This window comes from Coregonus lavaretus (genome assembly GCF_964263955.1).
Source record: "Coregonus lavaretus genome assembly, contig: HAP1_SCAFFOLD_1850, whole genome shotgun sequence".
In the NCBI taxonomy this organism is placed as follows: domain Eukaryota; kingdom Metazoa; phylum Chordata; class Actinopteri; order Salmoniformes; family Salmonidae; genus Coregonus; species Coregonus lavaretus.
Window position 1 is genome coordinate 49042 of NW_028166520.1, and position 19078 is coordinate 68119.

Genomic DNA, 19078 nt, shown 5'->3' on the forward strand with positions numbered 1-19078 from the left:
ATTCAATAATATCATAATAATAGCAGACCTGTTGAACAAAGCAACATACTAGAATGAGTGGAATTATTAAAAGAGAAAGTGAGACATTATTATTATTATTATTATTATTATTATTATTATTATTATTATTATTAATAGCTTCACTACATGGAGAAAAGGTGAAAAATATCAGTCATGACTACATGTTCATGTGATTGCATTAAATCACCTGACCGTTTGGACGTATCTGTTAGTAAAAAAAAAATTTCTAAGAGATAATGAATAAAATAGAACAATTGACCTTCAATAATTAGTTGTCACTGTGTTAACCACAACCAACATGCTGGATCTCTGTTTAGACGTCAGTGGTCTAAAATGCGTCTCTGTGGGGAGAGAGAGGAGGGGGTCCCTGCCTTTAAAACAAGTCTCTCTGGGGAACATGACACCAAAGCTAAGAGGTGAGATAACAATGTTGTTTAAGAATTTATAAGGAGTTTATTTCTAAAATGTTATATACACAGTTTTTTCACGTTTGTTATTTTACATCAGAAATGATTGCTTATGGGTACCTTCATGTGTCTGTCAAATATTGTTCTTCTAAGATTTTAATTAATAGATTTTTGCGTATTAATTTTTATTTTTGCAAAACGCTATATAGCTGGAATGAAATGTTTGTATCCTGTATATTTGACTGTGATATGTGGATGTCTCACCAGCACACACACACACACACACACGCACACACGCACACACGCACAGACAAACAGACACACACACACACACACACACACACACAGACACATCTTTACCAGCATACACACACATCTTTACCAGCATACACACACATCTATAGAAGTTCTGCATGACACAATCATTTATCCTACTCTTAGTTATTGTCTAATATGTTGTCATGCAGAACCTTATTGTTTTTACTAATTCTGATCGTTGTTACAAGCGGAATTTTGACAATACTACCGTCAAATCAACACACTCTTCACTGCTGTTTAAACCAAAAAGGGTTCTATCACCTGCTTTATATATGGAACCACTAAAAGTTCTATATAGAAACCTTTTATAGGGTTCTTTGATCAGAACTCTAGAGGTTCTTCTTCCCTGAACAAAAATGGTTCCATATAGAACCCTGCATGGTGTCATTTATGAATTATGGCTACTACTATTAAATAGGAATATTTTTAGCTAAGAATATAATTTATAGGAAAATAGGAATGGTTGAAAAATCCCAATATTCATTAAAAATTATCCTTAGAAATAGCAGTGCTGGGGGTTTGGAAAGCCATAGTCAGTCAATCAACAATAGAATAATACTCTTATAAAAAATATTGATCTTTAACTTACAGTCTGTGGATACTATGCGACTAGAAAGGTTATAAATGCATGTATGACATCACAGCGCAGCTGAAAAAAATATGGCAGGTGGAAATCAAAAGAGGATGTTCTACGGAGATAGGTGGGCGGGGCTGAGAGTAGCAGAGGGGTGGGATTAAAAAAGATCATGATCGGTAATAGTCATTACTGTAAACACTATAGATGTCTGAGTACTATCTATCCAAAATGTAATGTGTATAAGTAATTATTATTATTATTATTATTATTATTATTAGTAGTAGTATTAGTATTATTATTATATATATAAAAAAGTAATTACTGTGTATGAAAGTATTGTATGGGGGGTAGAATTGATCTTGGTTATATGCAAACACACTGGTAGCCAGGGAGGCATCTCTTTGTTCGAACGATGGCCCAACTCTGGCTGACTTCTTTACAATACAATACATTACAATACAGTACAACTTTGTCCATTAGTTCCAGCAAACAACAAAAATGTATTTTCTGCTCCGTTCATAACCCCCCCAAACAGCAGACCTCACACATACAGTTGAGACCAGCACAGGTTCAAGCTGCAGTGCAGCGCCCCTGGATGGAGAGCATGTTGTGGGGTTAAGGGCCTTGCTCAAGGACCCAACGAAAGGTGATTGTTTTGAGGACGTGGACCCAGCAGCCCTCCAGGGGTCAGATCAATTCTGTCCGTTCTTTCCAGCGCCCGGCCCGGGATTCAAAAAGGACACTTTTCGGCCACAGGTCCAACGCCTGCCACAGCTCCAACTCATTTGCTGCTGGGCGAAAACCTGAGTTAATATTCAGAAATAAGCATGAGTTAATCTGCCAAAATGAAGACAAAATGTTATGCAGACATCATTATTATGATAACATACATGCAGTTGTCATCAGCAGCAGCCACAAGAGAGAGAGCCTATGATAGTTCTGGGTAACTGCCAGACTGAGAAAACATAGATAGTGTGTTAAAAGACATGTAATGATTAACTAGGCTATTGAATCACCAACATTTATTATACATAATTATTATACAGAAATCATTGTCAAAAGCTGAAGAGAAACTTTTGCATGTAGGTCTATATTATTTATGGATTGATCATATAGAAATATAGAAACATTATTTTAACTACTCCAAAGCAATTACATGTGGCGCAGGAACCACTGACTCACTGCATTATTTTATAGTATTATCAAGACACCTGCTGTTAACTCTTAACTGGTTAGGACAGCTCATGAGGTGTCCTAAATATCTACCGACTAGGTGGGACTAGAGGCTTCATGCATAGCTTTGATTTATACCCATAAGTGTAAAATGTCTTTCTTCTCAGCACTTATACGACCAATGTTCTACTCTGAGACACTTTGTTATTACAGTTTTTTCCAACTGCTTACACACAAAATCTTTTCATGTCACATGATTTTTGAAACCTCTCACTCAAAGTGCAAAACTACACACCAAATCTCCAAAACCATAAGCTATTTCTCAGCCTTTGACTCAGTTGTCAGTTGCATAAAACACTTTTTTCAAAACACTACACACAATTCTCTACCTAAAACACAGAAATCTAACAGGAAGTGACTTGCTTTCCTTTTCCAAACACAACCAATCAAAATGCTACACTTATTCACCAGGTCAAACACACTCTCCTCACATGTTCAAACACTAATTGCTTTACTGATCACTAACCAATCACTGCTGTACTGTAGTATAGGACTGTTTTGAACAATGGATGCCAACAATGGACAGAGAGCAAGAGGAGTAGGAGGGAGAGGCAGGGGACAACAACGAGGACAAATTCAAAGATGAAGAGTTGGAGGAGGAGGAAGAGGACAGGGGAAAGAAGAGAAGGAAGGAGAGCCATCTCTGATGAGATTAGGGCAACACTTGTTGATCATGTGATCAACCACGGTTTGACCATGAGAGAGGCTGGACTGAGAGTCCAGCCCAACTTGAGTCGATTTACAGTGGCGTCCATAATTCGAACCTTCAGAAATGAGAACAGGTATGCAACTATCTAATTACTATTTTAGCATTACAGTAATGTACTGTAAAATACGTATGACAGCATAGCATTGCGTAAACATTTGTAACTCTAAGCCATCCATTTACTGCACTGCATTGAATGAATGAGGTTGGTTATCATGCTGTACTACATTTTTGTGTACATTGTTTACAGTTCCTATGCTGAACACATACTGTGTTTGAATTCTGTACAGAGTGGAAAGGCAAAGACATCATGGAGGACGAGGACGCTTGTTTACAGATGTACAAGAGACTGCAATTATAAATATGGTTTTGGCCAACAATGCAATTAGGATTTGAGAGATAAGCATATCTTGAATAATGACACCATATTTAACAACATCAATGCTGTAAGCCTGTCGACCATACAACGCATCCTCCAATGGCACCAAGTGACGATGAAACAACTTTACAAGGTGCCATTTGAGAGAAACTCTGACAGTGTCAAGAATTTGCGACATGACTTTGTAGAGGTATGTATGCAACACTACTTCCAGTACTTCAGACATACCATATTTACTCATCTGTATATCCTTTTGTCTGTTACAGAGAGTATTGGAGATGGATGCCCATGTACATTTATTTATGTGGATGAGGTTGGCTTCAACCTCACCAAAACCAGGTGCCGCGGAATAAATGTAATAGGTCAGAGGGCAATTACCAATGTCCCTGGACAGCGTGGGGGTAATATAACTATGTGTGCTGCCATCACTCAAAACGGGGTCCTCCATCACAATGCCACACTGGGTCCGTACAACACCGGCCATATCCTCACTTTTCTCGATGCAATTTACACAATGCTTGTCCCTGATCCATATCAGGAGCCTGCTAGATTTGTGGTTATATGGGACAATGTTAGTTTTCACCGGGCTGTTCTGGTCCAAAACTGGTTTGCCACCCATCCACAATTTGTAGTTTTGTACCTACCCCCATATTCACCTTTTCTAAATCCCATAGAGGAATTCTTCTCAGCCTGGCGCTGGAAAGTGTATGATTGCCAACCCTATGCCCGCGTGCCGCTTCTCCAGGCAATGGAGGATGCATGTGGGGACATAGAGGTTGCCTCTGTCCAAGGTTGGATACGCCATGCTAGGAGATACTTCCCTCGATGTTTGGCAAGAGAAAACGTATCTTGTGATGTGGACGAAGTATTGTGGCCAGACCCAGCCCGGAGAAGAGATTAAGCATAGCTTAGCACTGGTGACTGCCCCCCCCCCCCCTACCATTTCCTGGACTGCACCCCCGGGACCCCCCACACACAATTGTGTTCTTTACTGTATTCTAAAGAATATACTTTTGGTTTACATATGTTTATGGTTTTGTTGTATGCTACTGTATACAACAGTAATGTTTGGCCTAATAAATATTTTCTGTTTCTACATTGCATTGGTGTTTACAGTGTACTTGTTACCCCTCTCAGCAGATTACTTTCACTGTAGAACATGGTATTGAAATGTAGATATAAGCCTATGAAAGTCCAAAGAGCTTTAGATTTAGAACAACAGTGTTTACATGGTATATCCAAAAATTTACTATTATGAAAGAAGTGTTTGCCATTTGATGCAAATGCTTCATTCTGACATGTGTTTATGGCATTTTGAATGCAGTGTTACATTTTGAAGGAGATGTGAGGCATTTTGCATTTTGTGTGTGCAGTTTTGGGAATTATGTGTACAGTTTTGAAAAAAGGAGACATAGTTTTGAAAACGTGTGTAAGCAGTTGGAAAAAACTGTAAAACAAATATGTTTAACCATGACCAGAAAATGTTTAACGTTTGATGGCTTTGCGCCAGACAACACCTATTAGACTGTGGCTCACCACAACATGTACTCAGGTTAACATTGAGCGCGCTCACCAAGTAACCATAACCTTGTTAATAATAAGTTACCTGAGGTAAACCTACAGGGTTAACGCTCGCCAAGTAGCCGTAACCTTGGTAATAATAAGTTACCTGAGGTAAACCTACAGGGTTAACGCTCACCAAGTAGCCGTAACCTTGTTAATAATAAGTTACCTGAGGTAAACCTACAGTAGAACTAATAGGAGCTGGTAGGGTGAAAATGCCCAAACATGAGGCCTGTTTTTTCGCGATTACTTCATAACCAGGGACAGAAGGTAATATTATGAAACTGGGCTCCATGGCGGATGCAATGAACTAATTTTATCATAAATAAACTTTGTAAAAAATGTAACTTGAGGCGCCCCGAAAATAATATTCAAAAAGTTCAGTCCTTGGACACAGAGGGGTTAAACACTAAAGTTACCGTCCATCTAGTGAAGAGGAGAACCGGACAGAGGGATGGTAGGTAGCCAGCATCCGTCAACGAGAGAGGGAGAAGCCCTCCACGGTATTTAACAGGTGGAAGAAACAACCCGGGAGCTCCATCGGACCACAAGAAATGCAGGCAGCCGGTGATGATGTAGTGGTAGCTAGGATAACTAGGATGATGCCTTTAGAGTAGCTAGCTTAGCTAGCTGTACCGACTAGCTTGGCTAGCTAGCAGGTCGTTCGTCTGTCCCTCGAGGATGATGACGAATCCGGTGAACCACAAGATGAAACAAGACTAGCGAGTGAAAAGGATCTGGCTACACTCATACTGTCACTGACCATTATGCAAAAAAGATAATTGAACAATAAACTTTGGCGTCTCAACACTGTAACGAACTCTGTAGTTGTTCCCCAACATCACCTCAGTCCACTCAGCGCGTAACTGGACAATATGCTTGGCGCCAAACCGTACGTGGACGCGGGCAGTTCTGGGCGTGGACGCGGACAGTTCCAGAACGCGGACATGAGCAGAGCAACACAATACATTTACATTTTAATCACTTAGCAGACGCTCTTATCCAGAGCGACTTACAGTTAGTGAGTGCATACATAACCCAGTCTTTATACTGGCTTACATTAGTAATATTCATTTATTTATTTTTATATGTAAAACAAACATTCAACGTTTTTTACAGTTTTTTCCAACTGCTTACACACGTTTTCAAAACTATGTCACCTTTTTTCAAAACTCTACACACAATTCCCAAAACTGCACACACAAAATGCAAAATGCCTCACATCTCCTTCAAAATGTAACACTGCATTCAAAATGCCATAAACACATGTCAGAATGAAGCATTTGCATCAAATGGCAAACACTTCTTTCATAATAGTAAATTTTTGGATATACCATGTAAACACTGTTGTTCTAAATCTAAAGCTCTTTGGACTTTCATAGGCTTATATCTACATTTCAATACCATGTTCTACAGTGAAAGTAATCTGCTGAGAGGGGTAACAAGTACACTGTAAACACCAATGCAATGTAGAAACAGAAAATATTTATTAGGCCAAACATTACTGTTGTATACAGCAGCATACAACAAAACCATAAACATATGTAAACCAAAAGTATATTCTTTAGAATACAGTAAAGAACACAATTGTGTGTGGGGGGTCCCGGGGGGGCAGTCCAGGAAATGGTAGGGGGGGGGGCAGTCACCAGTGCTAAGCTACGCTTCATCTCTTCTCCGGGCTGGGTCTGGCCACAATACTTCGTCCCCATCACAAGATAAGTTTTCTCTTGCCAAACATTGAGGGAAGTACTGTATCTCCTAGCATGGCATATCCAACCTTGGACAGAGGCTTTCCTCTATGTCCCCACATGCGTCCTCCATTGCCTGGAGAAGCGGCATGCGGGCATAGGGTTGGCGATCATACACTTTCCAGCGCCAGGCTGAGAAGAATTCCTCTATGGGATTTAGAAAAGGTGAATATGGGGGTAGGTACAAAACTACAAATTGTGGATGGGTGGCAAACCAGTTTTGGACCAGAACAGCCCGGTGAAAACTAACATTGTCCCATATAACCACAAATCTAGCAGGCTCCTGATCTGGATCAGGGACAAGCATTGTGTAAATTGCATCCAGAAAAGTGAGCATATGGCCGGTGTTGTACGGACCCAGTGTGGCATTGTGATGGAGGACCCCGTTTTGAGTGATGGCAGCACACATAGTTATATTACCCCCACGCTGTCCAGGGACATTGGTAATTGCCCTCTGTCCTATTACATTTCTTCCGCGGCGCCTGGTTTTGGTGAGGTTGAAGCCAACCTCATCCACATAAATACATTTACATGGGCATCCATCTCCAATACTCTCTGTAACAGACAAAATGATATACAGATGAGTAAATATGGTATGTCTGAAGTACTGGAAGTAGTGTTGCATACATACCTCTACAAAGTCATGTCGCAGATTCTTGACTCTGTCAGAGTTTCTCTCAAATGGCACCTTGTAAAGTTGTTTCATCGTCACTTGGTGCCATTGGAGGATGCGTTGTATGGTCGACAGGCTTACAGCATTGATGTTGTTAAATATGGTGTCATTATTCAAGATATGTTCTCTTATCTCTCAAATTGCATTGTTGGCCAAAACCATATTTATAATTGCAGTCTCTTGTACATCTGTAAACAAGTGTCCTCCATGATGTCTTTGCCTTTCCACTCTGTACAAAATTCCAACACAGTATGTGTTCAGCATAGAAACTGTAAACAATACCTGTTCTCATTTCTGAAGGTTCGAATTATGGGCGTCACTGTAAATCGACTCAAGTTGGGCTGGACTCTCAGTCCAGCCTCTCTCATGGTCAAACCGTGGTTGATCACATGATCAACAAGTGTTGCCCTAATCTCATCAGAGATGGCTCTCCTTCCTTCTCTTCTTTGCCCTCGTCCTCGTCCTCTTCTTCCTCTTCCTCTTCCTCTTCCTCTTCCTCTTCCTCCTACTCCTCCTCCTCCTCTTCCAACTATTCGTCTTTGAATTTGTCCTCGTTGTTGTCCCCTGCCTCTCCCTCCTACTCCTCTTGCTCTCTGTCCATTGTTGGCATCCATTGATCAAAACAGTCCTATACTACAGTAAAGCAGTGATTGGTTAGTGATCAGTTAAGCAATTAGTGTTTGCACATGTGAGGAGTGTGTGTGTGTCCTGGTGAATAAGTGTAGTATTTTGATTGGTTGTGTTTGGAAAAGGAAAGCAAGTCACTTCCTGTTAGATTTTTGTGTTTTAGGTAGAGAATTGTGTGTAGTGTTTTGAAAAAAGTGTTTTATGCAACTGACAACTGAGTCAAAGGCTGAGAAATAGCTTATGGTTTTGGAGATTTGGTGTGTAGTTTTGCACTTTGAGTGAGAGGTTTCAAAAATCGTGTGACATGAAAAGATTTTGCGTGTAAGCAGTTGGAAAAAACTGTAAGAAAAAGTGTACAATTTAAACAAAACGCATGTCCCTGTCCTCTTTTTCAAGATGTGGCAGATTTAAACAGCCAGAATATTTTTTTTTTATTAAGAAATAACAATTTTTCTGATGACTTGTTGTTTCTAAATGGCTGCTGGGTAATTTGATATGCATCGAAATCTTCGTTCGTAGGCATCAAATTGAGCGAATGCTGCGCAGGTTCACTGAGTTGCAAACCAAATGAGTATAATGGGGTGATTGTTGTCTAATTGGGTGGTCTAGCTAATAGATTTGTAGATCTGACGCAGTTGCTACCTCAGATTATGAGCCTAGCAAGTGTCATATAGCTCAGTTGGTACAGCATGGCGCTTGCAACGCCAGGGTTGTGGGTTCGTTTCCCACGGGGGGCCAGTATGAAAATGTATGCACTCACTAACTGTAAGTCGCTCTGGATAAGAGCGTCTGCTAAATATGTAAAATGTAAATGTAAAAAATGTCATGGATGAGTTATGTAGTACCCACATATGGCCAAAGGGAGGTGCAAGAGTGCTATAAACCCATACAGTTTTTTGCCATAAAAACCCTAAACCTAACAATCAATCAAATGTATTTATAAAGCCCTTTTTACACCAGCAAATGTCACAAAGTGCTATACAGAAACTCTTACCCTACTTATAACCTATTTTAGCCGTAACCCCTAATTCTAGGGAAGGGTAGCCTAGAACACTTTTAGAAACTATTTTAGTAATAATATTATCTTAATAAATACAATTATAGTATTAAATAGTGTTTTAATTATTTTGTTGTTATTTTATTATATGTATAATAGCAAGACAGAGCACTTGATAAATAAGACACATTTGTTTTATTTTTCAAATGTGGTTGAATTGGGTGACCTAATAAACTCTGTGTGAAAGTCCAGCAATTGGCGTGGGGCAGATTTGAGACTGATCTAATACACTTTATTTCTCAGCTGCCTCACCAACGTCTGTACGTGAATTAATAACTTTTAATAGCTAAATATTTCCAATAGATGGCAGCATAAGACCACAAAGCATCAGTTATAGGCTACAAGCAGCAATATGATTGACATAAAATAGCATTCAACCAAATACTATGTGTCCCATGATTTTCTAAAATGGTCACTCATTACTTTAGTTAGCTCTATATCTCATATTAGGCCTGTGTTGCTTTTGGAAGAGCAATTAAATAGTGACTATAGCAGGTGTTGAACCCCTGGTAAATAATCACTAGTCAGATGCTCCAACCTCAACCCTAGTATACATGCATTTTAATATATCTAATATATCGATTAAACAACCTCGGAATAGATAAGACAAGAGTGCGTCTTCCAGCCCACCAATAAATTACATCATGCAACCCTTGCGGTTAGCAAATGTACCTCAACATGCCCCTCGCTTGTGCTAGAAGGCAGAGTGCTCGCTGCTGGTTGATGAATCTGACAATGAATGTACTAGGAAAATATGTTTTTCTCGACCAGAGGTGACTAAATTAATGTTCAGTCTTATTGATAATCGTTATAGTAAGGAAGTATAATTTCAAAACTCGAGCATAAAAACAGGTAATAATAAACATGAATCATCATTATATTATTAAACAGTAATGTGTAAAATGCTTTTTCAGTCGTTCCTCTTGCGTTAGCAGTTTGGAAAGGGACAGTAAAAAGCGTGTGCAGGAGTTTTCCTGTGAGGGGGAGTGGTGTTGTATCCAGGGAGAAAACTAAACTAACCTTCTGAAATGTCATTTATGGTCTTATGCTGCCATCTATTGGAATTATTTAGCAACTGCAGTAGTACTGAATAAAGTATATCCTTACTAAAGTAGTAATTAATTAATTAGTAAATTTTACCACTTTCAACCATAAAATAACAATTTAAAGCATAACAAACAATGAAACTGACATAAACCAAAAACACCATACATTTAGTTAACTATATATAATTAAAAAACTATTTATTTAGATGGGTGACATTATCTGCCACTGTAGATAAAGAAGAGCTCTCCAGTAGGTGAACCAAAACATTCAAAGACCATTTTCTCAAAATTTAGGTTACAAGTTTATCATCTTTCAAAGCAGAATTACTTTCCCATTGTTCCTCAACTGTAGTGTATGATATACCTTTTTCTAGCTGAGTCTCTACTTTTATCCAATGTAAAAAACACAATTTCAAATGTTGCTACATAAGATCGAATCGAGCCGGTTGGTCACATTTGACTGTGTAAAACCTAGCAGTACTACTTATTCCTCTGAGAGTGAGGCAGATATTTATTATTACAGTGTAAAACCTAGCAGTACTACTTATTTCTCTGAGAGTGAGGCAGATATATAGCATTGTGCAAAAAAACATGATTATTTGTCTCTCTGAAATGAAACCATCAAATTATAGATTTTAAACAAATATATGGCTGTCATTGAACAACCCCATGCCATGATTAGCTAGTGAAAAAACACACCAATCTCTTTCATAATTTCTTTAAACAATAAAAGCTAATTTACGAACATTTCTGAAAATGGATATATAGCATTTTGGAATGAAACTCTTGTTATGTTTCCCCATCTGAGCTCAGAGTAGATGAGAGACCAGCCTCCCCTGTACCCAGCTGTGTGTCCATGAAGAGTGACTGGTCTATGGATATACCTATAGAGTTCAGAGAGGGAGACTTTTCTACTGAACAAAGGTAAGAAGAATTATTGAGTCATGGTTAGTGAGTTAAACAACACTGTCTCTAGTCATTTCTCCTCTCCCATTTTCCCATTTATTTTTGTTGTTTTCATAATCAATAGGCTAATCCTTTTCTCCATTTTCATAGTCCTGAAATAATATTAAACAAACACAACATTCCCCCCCTGTGTGTGTGTGTGTGTGTGTGTGTGTGTGTGTCTGTCAGTGAGTGTGTGTGCACTCCCTGGATGAGGAGATGAAATCTCTATCCTGATTGCCTAGTCACTTTTACCCCTACCTGCATGTACATATTACCTCTGGTACCCCTGCACATTGACTCAGTACTGGTACTCCTTGTATATAGTCTAGTTATTACCTCAACTACCTGGTACCCCTGCACATTGACTCAGTACTGGTACTCCTTGTATATAGTCTAGTTATTACCTCAACTACCTGGTACCCATGCACATTGACTCAGTACTGGTACTCCTTGTATATAGTCTAGTTATTACCTCAACTACCTGGTACCCCTGCACATTGACTCAGTACTGGTACTCCTTGTATATAGTCTAGTTATTACCTCAATTACCTGGTACCCCTGCACATTGACTCAGTACTGGTACTCCTTGTATATAGTCTAGTTATTACCTCAGCTACCTGGTACCCTGCACATTGACTCAGTACTGGTACTCCTTGTATATAGTCTAGTTATTACCTCAACTACCTGGTACCCTGCACATTGACTCAGTACTGGTACTCCTTGTATATAGTCTAGTTATTACCTCAACTACCTGGTACCCCTGCACATTGACTCAGTACTGGTACTCCTTGTATATAGTCTAGTTATTACCTCAACTACCTGGTACCCTGCACATTGACTCAGTACTGGTACTCCTTGTATATAATCTAGTTATTACCTCAACTACCTGGTACCCTGCACATTGACTCAGTACTGGTACTCCTTGTATATAGTCTAGTTATTACCTCAACTACCTGGTACCCTGCACATTGACTCAGTACTGGTACTCCTTGTATATAGTCTAGTTATTACCTCAACTACCTGGTACCCCTGGACATTGACTCAGTACTGGTACTCCTTGTATATAGTCTAGTTATTACCTCAACTACCTGGTACCCTGCACATTGACTCAGTACTGGTACTCCTTGTATATAGTCTAGTTATTACCTCAACTACCTGGTACCCCTGCACATTGACTCAGTACTGGTACTCCTTGTATATAGTCTAGTTATTACCTCAACTACCTGGTACCCTGCACATTGACTCAGTACTGGTACTCCTTATAGCCTCATTATTGTTATTTTATTATGTTACTATTTCCTTTTTTTATTTAGTGAATTTTTGTGACTTTTTAACTCTGCATTGTTGGGAAAGGGCTCGTAAGTAAGCATTTCACGGTAAAGTATACCCCTGTTGTATTCGGCGCATGTGAGAAATACAATTTGATTTGATTTGAAGCTCATGCGCAGAAATACGTCATTGGGTCTAATGGTCGTCTTGTGCCGAACTGCACATGTGCAGGCCGTCAAATCAAAGGCACTCCTTCGATATAAAGTTGTTTATGACTAACACACTTTCACGAGGTTGAAGTAATAATGTGTTCAACTACCGAAGACAGAACATTTAGAAAATGAACAAATCAATCTAACCGAATTTGATTTGTCACATGCGCCGAATACAACATGTGTAGACCTCACCGTGAAATGCTTACTGAAGAGCCCTTAACCAACAAAGCAGAGTTTTAAAAAAAAGTAACTAAGAAAAATTTTTCTGCTAAATAAACTAACAACTAAGGAAGGTGTTTTTACTTTTCAAGTGTTAATAACAATAGTTTTTTGAAACAGCTCAGAGATTTAACAATGCTCCTACGAAGATTCTAATGATGAACTTGGCCTTAAAATGCTTTTGGGATACCAGGCCCTGGACAAAAACATCTGCTAAATGACTAAAATGTCAAATGTAAATGTTTTACATACAGATCTCATATTACTGTATTGAATTATTATTTTTACAATATTTAAATATTGATATCACAAGTGTATCATTTGTACAGTTCTTTATTAAACATTTAGTTATTTATTACATTTGACTGTGTAAAACCTAGCAGTACTACTTATTTCTCTGAGAGTGAGGCAGATATATAGCATTTTGCAAAAAAAACATTTGTCTCTCTGAAATGAAGCCATTAATTGATCGATTTTAAACAAACACATGTCTGTCATTGAACAACCCCATACCATGATTAGCTAGTGAGAAAACACAACCATTTATTTGATACTTTCTTTAAACAAATAGAAGATCATTTACAAACATTTCTGAAAATGGATATATAGCGTTTTGGAATGAAACTCTTCCTCTGTTTCCCCATCTGAGCTCAGAGTAGATGAGAGATGTAATGTTTGTCTCTGTTGTGTTGAAGTCCAAACAAGCAGGAGAGACCAGCCTCCCCTGTACCCAGCTGTGTGTCCATGAAGAGTGACAAGTCTATGCATCTACCTATAGAGTTCAGAGAGGGAGTCTTTTCTACTGAACAAAGGTAAGAAGAACTCATGAGTCATGGTCAGTGAGTTAAACAACACTGTCTCTAGTCATTTCTCCTCTCCCATTTTCCCATTTATTTTTGTTGTTTTCATAATCCATAGGCTAATCCTTTTCTCCATTTTCATAGTCCTGAAACAATATTAAACTAACACAACATTCCCTCCGTGTGTGTGTGTGTGTGTGTGTGTGTGTGTGTGTGTGTCTGTCAGTGAGTGTGTGTGCACTCCCTGGATGAGGAGATGAAATCTCTATCCTGATTGCCTAGTCATTTTTACCCCTACCTGCATGTACATATTACCTCTGGTACCCCTTCACATTGACTCAGTACTGGTACTCCTTGTATATAGTCTAGTTATTACCTCAACTACCTGGTACCCCTGCACATTGACTCAGTACTGGTACTCCTTGTATGTAGTCTAGTTATTACCTCAACTACCTGGTACCCCTGCACATTGACTCAGTACTGGTACTCCTTGTATATAGTCTAGTTATTACCTCAACTACCTGGTACCCCTTCACATTGACTCAGTACTGGTACTCCTTGTATATAGTCTAGTTATTACCTCAACTACCTGGTACCCCTGCACATTGACTCAGTACTGGTACTCCTTGTATATAGTCTAGTTATTACCTCAACTACCTGGTACCCCTTCACATTGACTCAGTACTGGTACTCCTTGTATATAGTCTAGTTATTACCTCAACTACCTGGTACCCCTGCACATTGACTCAGTACTGGTACTCCTTGTATATAGTCTAGTTATTACCTCAACTACCTGGTGAGGCAGATATATAGCATTTTGCAAAAAAAACATTTGTCTCTCTGAAATGAAGCCATTAATTGATCGATTTTAAACAAACACATGTCTGTCATTGAACAACCCCATACCATGATTAGCTAGTGAGAAAACACAACCATTTATTTGATAATTTCTTTAAACAAATAGAAGATCATTTACAAACATTTCTGAAAATGGATATATAGCGTTTTGGAATGAAACTCTTCCTCTGTTTCCCCATCTGAGCTCAGAGTAGATGAGAGATGTAATGTTTGTCTCTGTTGTGTTGAAGTCCAATCAAGCAGGAGAGACCAGCCTCCCCTGTACCCAGCTGTGTGTCCATGAAGAGTGACAAGTCTATGCATCTACCTATAGAGTTCAGAGAGGGAGACTTTTCTAGTGAACAAAGGTAAGAAGAACTCATGGGTCATGGTCAGTGAGTTAAACAACACTGTCTCTAGTCATTTCTCCTCTCCCATTATACCATTTATTTTTGTTGTTTTCATAATCCATAGGCTAATACTTTTTTCAATGTTCACAGTCCTAAAACAATATTAAACAAACACAACGTTCCCTCCCTGTGTGTGTGTGTGTGTGTGTGTGTGTGTGTGTGTGTGTATGTGTACTCCCTGGATGAGGAGATGTAATCTCATCTTTTGTCCCCAGAAACCAACAGGAGATATCAGAGTCAGAGATTCTCAGTGGTCAGTCTTCCCAGAGTCATCAAACAGATGAGAAGCAGGAGAGCAGAGCCAGAGAGGGGGCTCTGAAGATCACACTGCACGTCCTGAGGAAAATGAACCAGAAGGAGCTTGCTGACACACTGGAGAAAAGTAAGAGCTGTCTGCCTCATGTTGAATGCTGTTTTAGAACATTTAAATGCTGTAGCTAAAGTACAGCTAAAGTAGCTGTGTAACTATATGATATTGTAGCAGCCTTAACACAACACCTAATGACCTCATCAAGTAGCAGCAGGGATGTGTTGTGTTGAGAGAGAGAGAGAGAGAGAGAGAGAGAGAGAGAGAGAGAGAGAGAGAGAGAGAGAGAGAGAGAGAGAGAGAGAGAGAGTGAGAGAGAGAGAGAGAGAGAGAGAGAGAGAGAGAGAGAGAGAGAGAGAGAGAGAGAGAGAGAATACCAATAATAATATAATCAGTCACTCCAGTCTGTAATGCATTATGAAAACATTTACACATTTATACAGTCAGTTGAGCGAATAAATTATTATAATTTAAAATTTTATAACAGTCCTAGAATACTTTAGGCATTAAAACAGACGTAATATTAATATCCTTATATATATTTCTTCATTCAGATGAGCTTGCTGTGATTTGCCAACGTGAACTCAAATCTAATCTAAAGAAGAAGTTTCAATGTGTATTTGAGGGGATCGCTAAACAAGGAAACCCAACACTTCTCAATAAGATCTACACAGAGCTCTACATCACAGAGGGTGGAACAGGAGAGGTCAATAATGAACATGAGCTGAGACAGATTGAGACAACAACCAGGAAACAAGCAAGACCAGAGACTGCAATCAAATGTAACGACATCTTCATACCCTTAACTGGACAAGACAAACTTATCAGAACTGTGCTGACAAAGGGAGTCGCTGGCATTGGAAAAACAGTCTCTGTGCAGAAGTTCATTCTGGACTGGGCTGAAGGAAAAGCAAATCAGGATGTCCAATTTGTATTTTCATTCCCTTTCCGGGAGCTGAATTTGATGAAAAAGGAAAAACACACTTTGATTGAACTTCTCAATCACTTCTCAATGGAAACCAAAGAATCAAGAATCTCCAACTACGGCAAGTACAAAGTTCTGTTCATCTTTGATGGTCTGGATGAGTGCCGACTGCCCCTAGACTTCCAGAAGAACAAGATCTGTTGTGACGTCACAGAGTCAACCTCAGTGGATGTTCTGCTGACAAATCTCATCAAGGGAAATCTGCTTCCCTCTGCTCTCCTCTGGATAACTACCCGACCTGCAGCAGCCAATAAGATCCCTTCAGGGTGTGTTGACCAGGTGACAGAGGTACGAGGGTTCAATGACCCACAGAAGGAGGAGTACTTCAGGAAGAGATTCAGTGATGAGGACCTGGCCAGCAGAATCATCTCACACATAAAAACATCAAGGAGCCTCCACATCATGTGCCACATTCCAGTCTTCTGTTGGATTTCTGCAACAGTACTTGAACACATGCTGAAACATAAGAGAGAAGAGATGCCCAAGACTCTGACTGAGATGTTCATACACCTTGTGGAGTTTCATACCAAACAGAAGAATGAAAAGTATCTAGGGAAAGAAATGACAGGTCCACACTGGAATAAAGAGAGCATTCTGTCACTGGGAAAACTGTCTTTTCAACAGCTTGTGAAGGGCAATCTGATTTTCTATGAAGAAGACCTGAAAGAGGCTGGCATTGATGTCAATGAAGCCTCAGTGTACTCAGGATTGTGCACACAGATCTTTAAAGAGGAATGTGGGCTGTACCAGGTCAAGGTGTACTGCTTCGTGCATCTGAGCATTCAGGAGTTTCTGGCTGCTGTATATGTGTTCCTCTCATTCATCAACAACAATGAGAATCTAATGGACAAACTGCAAACAAAGTCCAGTAACTTTTCTTCGCTGTTCAGAGACTTCAAGCCTGAAGTTACTTTCTACAAGAGTGCTGTGGATAAAGCCTTACAAAGTGAGACAGGAAACCTGGACCTTTTCCTCCGCTTCCTTCTGGGCCTCTCACTGGAGTCCAATCAGAAGCACTTACGAGGTCTACTGACAAAGACAAGAAGCAGCTCAAAGAGCCATAGAGAAACAGTGAAGTACATCAAGAAGAAGATCAGGGAGAATCCCTCTCCAGAGAGGTGCATCAATCTGTTCCACTGTCTGAATGAACTGAATGACCATTCTCTTGTGGAGGAGATCCAAAGCTTCCTTAGATCAGGAAGTCTCTCACAAGCCGAACTGTCACCTGCACAGTGGTCAGCTCTGGTCTTGGTGTTGCTGACTTCAGAAAAGGAGCTGGATGTGTTTGACCTGAAGAAATACTCCAGATCAGAGGAAGGTCTTCTGAGGCTGCTGCCAGTGGTCAAAGCCTCCAGAGCTGCTCTGTGAGTACATAAAATGACATATAAGAACTAATCATCAGGAAGAAATATTAAGTTTAGAGTAAAATATGTATTATAATATGTCTATAATATTATATTGAAAAACATATTGAATAAATGCATTGATTTTCACATTAGTATAAGAATATGACCATGCAATTCTAGGAGACGGAAGATGAATCTATATGTTGTTTGAGAGAATTAACCAAATGCATCTGCCATTGTCCTTCTACACAACTGGTGTTAAATTAACAGTGTGTTTGTGAAATCATGATGATCTCTTTGTCAGGCTGTCAGGCTGTCTAGTCACAGAGGAAGGCTGTGCTTCTCTGGTCTCAGCTCTGATGTCAAACCCCTCACACCTGAGAGAACTGGACCTGAGTAACAATGACCTGAAGGATTCAGGAGTGAAGCTGCTCTCTACTGGACTGGGGAATCTCCACTGTAAACTGGAGACTCTGAGGTCAGTATTCCTGTAGTTGGTCAACAAGTGATAACTGTTCACCAGATCCACATGTGTTTACCAGGCACACATAGTCCAAACCATATGTGTTTGGACAGTGAAGCTTACAGTTTCACATTTGGCGCTATGCTCCAGCATTTTGGATTTGAGATAAAATGTTTCATATTAGGCAACAATACAGAATGTCACTGTTTATTTGATGTTAATGGTGAGAGGTTAGCATGTTTTGTTGTAGCCTCTGTAACATTCTCACTCATTATTATTCATGATTCATTCATGATATTGCTCAATCTTAGCATCATCAGGATTACTTTAGTAGTGTTTAGAAACATGTTATCTACTCACTTAGACAGAAAATGACTCAACACCAAAGAATAGCATTGTGGTTTTAATATGATTTGACTCTTTGCAGGCTGTCAGGCTGTCTAGTCACAGAGGAAGGCTGTGCTTCTCTGGTCTCAGCTCTGAAGTCAAACCCCTCACACCTGAGAGAGCTGGATCTGAGTAACAATGACCTGAAGGATTCAGGAGTGAAGCTGCTCTCTGCTGGACTGGGGAATCCCCACTGTAAACTGGAGACTCTGAGGTCAGTATTCCTGTATCACTCAATGAACACACACACACTGGACACACACACACAGGACACACACACTGGAAACTCACACACACACACACACACTGGACACACACACACACACACACACACACTGGACATACACACACACTGGACACACACACACACACACTGGACACACACACACACACAAAGATTCATTTAGTAGTGTTTAGAAATATGTTATCTACTGTTAATAATGATACATTCATTCATTTATATACAGTACCAGTCAAAAGTTTGGACACGCCTACTCATTCAAGGTTTTTTCTTTATTTTTACAATTTTTAACATTG

At 39.5% G+C, this 19078-nt stretch overlaps 1 protein-coding gene across 1 annotated transcript in view; it reads left to right on the forward strand.

Moving 5' to 3' along the window:
* Positions 1-342: 342 nt before the first annotated feature.
* Positions 343-19078, forward strand: part of LOC311114604 (NLR family CARD domain-containing protein 3-like) — a 39501-nt gene continuing 20765 nt past the window's right edge. Inside the window, exons 1-4 of the mRNA XM_084189842.1 lie at positions 343-437; positions 14895-15011; positions 15269-15348; positions 15915-17701. Coding sequence (XP_084045968.1) covers positions 355-437; positions 14895-15011; positions 15269-15348; positions 15915-17701 — 2067 coding nt within the window. The 5' untranslated portion in view covers positions 343-354. The remainder of the gene's footprint in view (positions 438-14894; positions 15012-15268; positions 15349-15914; positions 17702-19078) is intronic.